This window comes from Epinephelus fuscoguttatus, linkage group LG7 (assembly GCF_011397635.1).
Source record: "Epinephelus fuscoguttatus linkage group LG7, E.fuscoguttatus.final_Chr_v1".
NCBI classification, from domain to species: Eukaryota; Metazoa; Chordata; class Actinopteri; order Perciformes; family Serranidae; genus Epinephelus; species Epinephelus fuscoguttatus.
The window spans coordinates 9,445,913-9,453,939 of NC_064758.1; the positions used below are offsets into that span (position 1 = coordinate 9,445,913).

Below are 8,027 nucleotides of genomic sequence, written 5' to 3' on the forward strand. Positions count from 1 at the left end.
GTGTGTTCACATTTCCTGTCAAGTGACAATGTGACTTACCATCCTCCCAGGTGCAGCTGTAGAAGTCTTGTTTCTGCGGTGATTCTGAGAGGTGCATGCCGGTGGTCAGGTCCAGGCCGGTGTTGGTGGCTTGCCGTTGGGCATGGCGCAGTATTGCTCCACCTAAGTCTCGCAGACGCAGTGCTACCCTGTGGAAGACTGTGTCCTTGCTGTTGTAGAGGAGGCAGTTGGACACCATCAGGTTAAAGTCGGCCTCCAGGTCAGCCACTGAGCTGTAGGCATGACTCTCCAGCTTAGAACGCATGGTGGAAAAGTCCATGGGCTGGCTGATGAACTCCAGGTAGTCTGGGACCTGAGGACATAACAACACTCCTAGGGTTAATGAGGAGAATGGTCACATGTGTGCAGATAAAATACAAACGAATATTAAAAAAAACCTGAAGAGGTGGAAAAGGAGGAGGTGCTATTTTGGGCACCCTGGTTCCAGAGGTAAATGTCAGAGCACTTTGACAGCTTTGATGGGCACAAATATCTCCCAGTTAAATCATCACTACAAAAGACTAGGAACTATGTTCTTGGATAAAAGGTCAAAGGCGGCAGGGGGGGTAACTGTAGTATTTAAAGTTGTCTGCCATGCCACAATTATAGACAAAACTGGATTTTTCAGAGCACAAGCTGAGATAACTGAAACTGGCGATAGGAACATCAACATTTAATGTCTTAATTGTTCATTATCTGAGAGAGTCCAGAGTTTCTCTGTCAAGTACCACTTGACACATTTAATTTGTAATATTTGAAATGGGAATACTTAATGGGGAAAAACACTTCTGGAACCGACAGGCGCTCCCACTTAACAACTCTTTATAACATGTGAATACACCTTGTCTCTGGTGACTGGTGTCATAACAGTAAAATGTCTGACCTCCTTGATGTTGACTGGCTGTGCAAAGATCTGGGCTGTGTCCTTCTCCTGTAGTTGGTCCAGAGTGGAGCGGAGCAGCGCCAACATTGGAGTCAACTGCAGCTCCAGAGCTGCCTGGTGAACTTTGACCTGCAGTTGTCAAAGGATATACATGTGATGTCAGCATACATAAAGATTTCAGACACATGTTTTTACACAATGCCCAAACGCTAAAGAGAGAATAGGTGATACTTGTGAGGGGCTGTGCAATGTTAACAACCAAGCCAGTAGTTTTTTTTGTAGCTCAACCCATTCATAGCAGCCACCTGTTGTTTGTTTTGCTTCTCAGTTGTACTGAGGGGATAGCATCACATGAAAAGGAGATCAATGTTTACTCTGTATAGGACAGGCAAAGATGTGTGACCACGCAAACATCTCAGAACTTCAGACTACATGGGTGAGCACCTTAAAACTTTAAATATATCCGTGTATTTTACCTGTTCACGTTTGAGTTTCTCCCTCTTCCGGATGAGCTCCACCAACAGCCTGGCCTTTTCAAGATCGTGGCGCAGTTTCTGCCAATATCTCAGTGCTTCTCTTGCAGCAGAAACCTTCTCATCCACCTCAGGCTACAAAGGACAATAAGTTTTATTGAGCTACATTATACAAACACTGTATCAGAGATCTGTATCTAAGAGCCCTGACACACCAAACTGCAGTCAGCTATTGGTTGGCCACCAGTGAATGTCTGCTGCCCTAGTTTTGTGGTGAGTCCCACACTGTTGACACTATTTGGCCTTGGTCTGATTTTTTTTGGGAGATTCAGCAGTTTTCTTTTTTAAAACATGAATGCAGACTACTGCCACCTTCTGGTATGGAGAGTTATTTCCTTTCATGCAGGCGCAGAATGTATGTGCTAGTTGGCTATTTGCTGTAACCTTTGTGGTGTGTTCAAATTCAACTTTTTGGCAGAGACACAGGCGATGTGAGGCAACGCAACTGTTGGTCCTTGTTGCCACTAGTTCTTTGATGTCAGTTTGGTGTGTCTGGGCCCTGACACAATCAGTGAATTTTAGAAATTGTTTGGTAGAACAGTGGCTACATAAATACAATAAATACCAACAAATGTTATCATTTATCATCAGTAGGGGTGGGGAAAAACTCAATACAGCATAGTACTGCGATATTTTGCTTGGCTATATTGTATCGATACACGCACGCCAAGAATTAATCTTTTATTTTATACATCATTAATTTTTGTCGATGCACATTTTAATACAACGTTTGGTACTAGAATAATACAATCAAGTGCTTTCTTGGTCCACTAAATGGTACTGATATTTTTTTTTTCGTAGTGAGGTCAGCAGAGGTCTCAGTCAGCAGCATTTGGCAGGAGTTCATTAAAACGAAGATGGAAGCAGCGGAAAATGAAATCAGAAACATGCTGTCCGTGTTTAAATCAAAGGTCTGGACTTATTTTGCATTTTTTAAACATGGAGGCAGAGGAGACTTGGATATGGCACATGCACTTTGCAAGCAGAGTCATACGAGAATAAAATACTCCCGGAATACTATGAACATGAGGGCTCACCTCACACACTACCATCCAGAGATAGTGTTAGGTGCTGACGGCCAAGTTAGCCCTGAACCCGCTTGGCTGAAAAATCAACCAACACTGGAAACACTTAGCTCAACAAAACTACCACCCAACTCTGAGAGAGCTAGGAAAATAACACAGCCCATCAAATACTTCATGTGCAAAGATCTGCGTCCATACACCATTGTTGAAAACGAAGGCTTTTGTTACATGCTAAAAACACTGGAACCCAGTTATGTGACTCCTTTATATTTTTTCACCGACACAGCTGTACCCAAGCTCTACAGAGTAAATGAAGCATTAAGTTGAAGAATCTTTGAGTACAGCAGGAAGGGTGGCATTAAAGGATAACTTCGGTATTTTTCAACCTGGGCCCTATTTCCCCATGTGTATGTATGCGTATGATTCATAGGTACAACTCGTTCTGCACTGAGGGAGGCGGATGCAGCTGCCAGCCGCGAAATGAGCTAAAACAGTAACGGGCAAATGCGTCCCGTATAAGTTTGTGCATTAAAAGTGCTTTTTTTCGCCACTGACCGGTTCAGATTGCCGGTGCTATCTCTGTAGATAGCATACTAAGCGTTTCCCTTACCCTTCACCTCCTCTGGGCTGTGACGTCATCTCGCGAGAGCTTTGCTTGTTGCTGGAAGAAAACAGAGGAGCCATGCTGAGCGCCGCTGAGGGTGGCGCTGGTTGTCCCGGAGTACAATTGAGAGTTTTACTGCATCGACTGAAAACAATGGTTCGTGTATGTGCTTATCCGAATTGCAAGAACAGGATGTTGCGCAACACCCCGTACAGCTTTCATAGGCTGCCTTTGTTGGATGGCGAGATGCTGAAGGTGTGGCTAGTTGTGCTACAAATGGATGCTAACACTTCAGTCCAGACACTGCGCCTTGCAGACCATCAGGTCTGCAGTGCTCACTTCTCCCAAGATGACTACTGCCAGCCAAAGAAGACAAGACATCAAATCCCAAAACACCTCTTCCTCAAGAAAATGGCTGTCCCACGAGTAAAGAGAGCTACAGCCCAGAGGAAGTGAAGGGTAAGGGAAACGCTAAGTATGCTATCTACAAAGATAGCACTGGCGACCGGTCAGTGGCGAAAAAAAGCACTTTTAATACGCAAAATTATATGGGACGCATTTGCCCCCGTTACCGTTTTAGCTCGTTTCGCGGCTCCCGGTTGCATCTGCCTCCCTCAATACTGAACCAATTTTAAAACGAGTTGTACCTATGAATCATACGCACATTATCTCACAGAGAACTGGTGACTGCTCTCTCACATTCTCCAAACTAGAGCAGTACATGAATATCATACCGGAGCAAAGACTGCAGACCTCCTGCAAATGCAGCCCAAGAATGGGGGATTGTGGCTGTAACAGGCAACACTTCTGACATGGGTGTTGCCATTCAGTTAGCAGGATGCCTGCATGTGAAGTGTTTCACTCATACACTTAATCTGGCCTCACAGAGGGCATTAAATCTACCAGCAGTTCAGATTGTCAGGTGTATGCAGCATTTCAGACACTGTTTTATTACAGTGTTGGTCAGTCTGTCTGCTTTGCATCACATTTTGCTGCAATAACGATGATTAAAGTCAGAGGAACAGACTGAAAACTGTATCTTATGAGGTAAAACTGATAATGAGCAAGTTTTTCTTTGGGGAAATAATTTACAGTTGGAAAAAAAGGTAATAATTCGCAATATATCTCAATACATTTTATCACAATACTCAGCATATCTCAATATCGTAATATCATCATATTGTGATCTACGCATCGTCATGATATCGCAATGTGAGCCCTCTGGCAATTCCCACCCCTAATCATGAGAGTACACAGGCTGTAGTACTGCTTCCTACCCTGACCTGTTCGGTATTCCTTTGGGACTGGACACTAGAGTGCAAACGTCGGACCAGCGCCACACCATTCCTTGACTGGCGCTTCAGTAGCCAGTAGTTATGCAGCCTCTGCATGAACTGGTTTTTCCTCTGTAAGAGGATTCCTTTACAGATGATATTCAGCCTGTAGGATGGAGATAGATGCAGGTTGGTCTTACTGTCAACATAACTGACATAAGTTAAGGCTTCTCTAATAGAAACAATTCTTTCTTGCAACTGTACACTTATTTAGAAATGTAGCAAACCCAAAAATCTAAAAACTGGTGTTTAATTTTGTTGAACAACAGACACACAGCATTTTATTGTATTCAAACCAAAAGAAAAAATTACCTGCTTGTGGGTATCTGAGGCACTGTCATTTGTGGTGAAGCAGTGTGTTGTGCTGTTGACTCTGTGCTCTTCTTCCCTTTCTTTTTATCCATCTTGGCATCATCTTCACCCTTCCTGCCTTTCTTCGGTGCTGTAGGGCCCTCTGTGTAGGCACTGCGTCCTCTACTAGCCCTCCCTCTACTGCCCACCACTCTTCCTTCATTCTCCTCATCTGAGGCGGCCTCTTGTCCTGGTGGTGAATGGGCCTCACAGAATGCTGTCTTCTTAACAGAGAATGTGGTCCCATTAACATTTGTCTCTCGCACAGGATCAATCTTCATAAACAGGCCAGCACGCTGAGCACATGTGACATGAAATGCAGTGTAACAGTTAGCCTTGTGGCACTGAATTGATGCACCACGGCCCTTCTGCTTGCATAGGTAGCAGGTCAGTTTCCATCGTGCTGTGGGGATGTTATTGACCCCTTCCACTGGTTCCAGAAACACTGTGTTAGCAAAACAGACTTCAGGGATCCAGATGGCGCAGACCACATGTGCCCAGCGGCCATCACTTGTTTGCTTGAAGGCGCCGCCACGGTTCGGACATAGAACACAGTCAACAGGTTTCTGAGGGGACTGGAGGCAACAGCGGCACAGCCACTGGCCTTCGGGGATGTAGGGCACGCCGTAACACTCCTGGTGCACAGCCAGGTTGCAGGAGTCGCAGAAGAGGATGACGTTGCTGTTGAGGCACTCATCATCCAGGCACACGCAGCAGAAGGCATCATCGTCAATAGCACTCTGAGAGGGTGCCCGGCTGCGGGCTTCTCGGTATGCCTCCTCCTCTAGCCGGTCAAACAGCAGCTCAAAGGTGTCTGGTGTGACAGCTGTGTAACCCTCCGATGTTCTGCCAGCATTGACCATCTCCAGCCAGGCAGTGTCTTCCTCGTCCATGTCATATTCTGCCTCAGTTTCATGATCCTCAGCTACGCGTTCAATGTAACGGTAATATGCTGTAGGCAGAGGAGGTGCCTCAACTGGCGTGAAGGTTTCCAGCACATGAAACTTAGGTTCAGGGAGGGTCATGTGGTGATGGTGTGATGCGTTAGACTTTTCAGGTGTTTGTGGATGAGAATTGGGGCAGTGGTTCTTGGAAGGTGGAGGGGACTTGACAGGAGGACATTTGGAATCTTTCCTGCGGCCCCGGGGTGTGACAGGCTTGCGGACTGTTTGGGCACTGCTAGTGGGAGATGATGACTGCTCACTGTTCTCTTTGTTGCTGTTACACTCACTAATGTCCTGAGCCATCATCTCATCTTCAGTAATGACCTCCAAGGGCTCCAGAATAGAAATGCGGTGAAGTCTACCTTCCAGTTCCACCTCTACCACCTTCTGGGCCTGGGAGTAAGTCAGGGTTTCTCTGCTTGGAGATGCTTTAAGGCTGTAAGGGGATGGTGATCGCTGGCGGGCAGCCCCACGCCCCCCAGCTGTCCCATTGGACTTCTTGACATCAGCTCCACCTCCTATGGCCACCTGGCCTTTTCGACGTGGCTTCCTCATGGGCCACCAATCACACTTAAGCTCCTGTTGATTTATAAGGAAATAAAATTGAATGAAAAATGGTGTAGTCAGACTGTAAATAATAATCAACATGAGAAAACATATGTCTGTTTTCTGTACAAGAATCAACACTTATTTTTCTTATTTTGATGTTACTGTTTGCTTGTCTATCTTCATTTTATAGTAATCTCATATTCTTATCTAGCTAGATTTACCCAGCAGCTTTATTTCCCCTTATGATTATTATGTATTAACAGGACTGAGCTAAATATTATACCATTGTTATAACAAAGCCATAAATTAAGGGCCTAAATAAGCTTAACATGCTTTGAACGTCTTGACAACTTAAGTTATTTAAAGTAGCTCTGTCATGCCGTGCATTTTACAGCACAGTGTTATTAGGCAGAGCAGTGGTCACTATCACCTGCAGTGTAAACATTCCATCACACACTTTAACTCGTACAAGCCTTACTCAATCCAGATAACTAAATCCATACACCTACATATTGACAAGTGGCCAGCTGTCAAGCTAAAGATCACTCTTCACTGTCAAAAGACACACAACTAGTAAAGAAAAATGAGCTGTAGATTATTCTGGACTTTATCTCATAAACTGTTGGCAACTACTAGCGCTAGCCACAACACATCAAGCACATCCAATCCGCTTTCAGGAATGTTTGACTGATCCACCCCACAGCCAATCAGCTTTGAGAATATCACGGTCTCAACAGATCAGTGTCCTTATTTCGAGAGTAAAATGTCAGCCATATTTACAGTTTTAAAACATTATTAAAAACTCGTCATCGAATTAAATAACAATTTCACATGTGAAATGCTGAAGCACTGCTTCGTCTTGTCAAATGGGGATGAGAAAGGTACAGCACTGTGACAGTATTACGGTGCTCTGTCATAAAAGTACAGAGAAGTAGTTCCAGATATCAGCTAGCTAACCTGCTAACTTTAAAATATGGGCAGTACTAACGTTAGCTGCCTTTTTACATTTTAACGTTGACAAGGCGCGGATTAAGTTGTACGGTTGCCATCTTACAAGGAATTAAAAGTTCTGAGCCACTTTATGATAACGAAACAGTAGGTAGCAAACTTGAGCCATCTTACCTATTATGGCAACTGACTGACACAGGTAGCTCGACAGCCGGCGGTCTGTAGCCGCTTCTACAGTAATGGTTGCCTAGCCAGCCGCCTTACTTGCTGTACTCCCGAAGCTAGTAGCTACCGTTAGCCAGCTACAGTTTGCTGGCACAGCCGGTATATTTCGCTATTTAATACCGCTTCCGTTTCTTCACAACACGGTGTTTGGAAGGCAAGGACTGAATCATAAAGGCCTACTTAAAACCCGAGTGGTATATTTGCATTGATAATCTGAGAAACAGCTTACTGTCGACTCAATTTTGTGAGAAGGAGAAATACTAGCCTCCTTCGGCTAGCTGGCTAGCTATTTGGAGCCCTGAGTATGTGCTAAATCGATATTAGCCAAAGTAACAACACAGGACTTCCGTGTATATGTTTCAAAATAAAGTCCTTATTGGCGCATACTGCTCAATGTGTGATAATTTATATAACTCAAAATAGATATCATCCCCCCCCCCCATCTTTATTGAATACATTCAATACATGGAATAATTACATTACAGATTTCATTATAGAAGTTGTAGAAAATTTATTTCATGATATAAATATAAATACTATGCAAACATAAATTAAATTGCACAACAAATAAATCAAATGTAGGGGAAATAAA

The 8,027-nt window shown here is 44.2% G+C and overlaps 1 protein-coding gene across 3 annotated transcripts in view; it reads right to left on the bottom strand.

Moving 5' to 3' along the window:
* brpf3b (bromodomain and PHD finger containing, 3b) overlaps nt 1-7,748 on the bottom strand; it is a 14,845-nt gene extending 7,097 nt beyond the window's left edge. For all 3 annotated transcript variants that reach the window (XM_049580480.1, XM_049580479.1, XM_049580478.1), the window contains exons 1-6: nt 7,385-7,748; nt 4,731-6,292; nt 4,368-4,524; nt 1,399-1,530; nt 923-1,051; nt 40-352 (exon numbers count right to left, since the gene is read on the bottom strand). In XM_049580480.1, the coding sequence (XP_049436437.1) occupies nt 40-352; nt 923-1,051; nt 1,399-1,530; nt 4,368-4,524; nt 4,731-6,268 (2,269 nt within the window). In that variant the 5' untranslated portion in view covers nt 6,269-6,292; nt 7,385-7,748. The remainder of the gene's footprint in view (nt 1-39; nt 353-922; nt 1,052-1,398; nt 1,531-4,367; nt 4,525-4,730; nt 6,293-7,384) is intronic.
* Between the last annotated feature and the right edge of the window lie 279 nt (nt 7,749-8,027).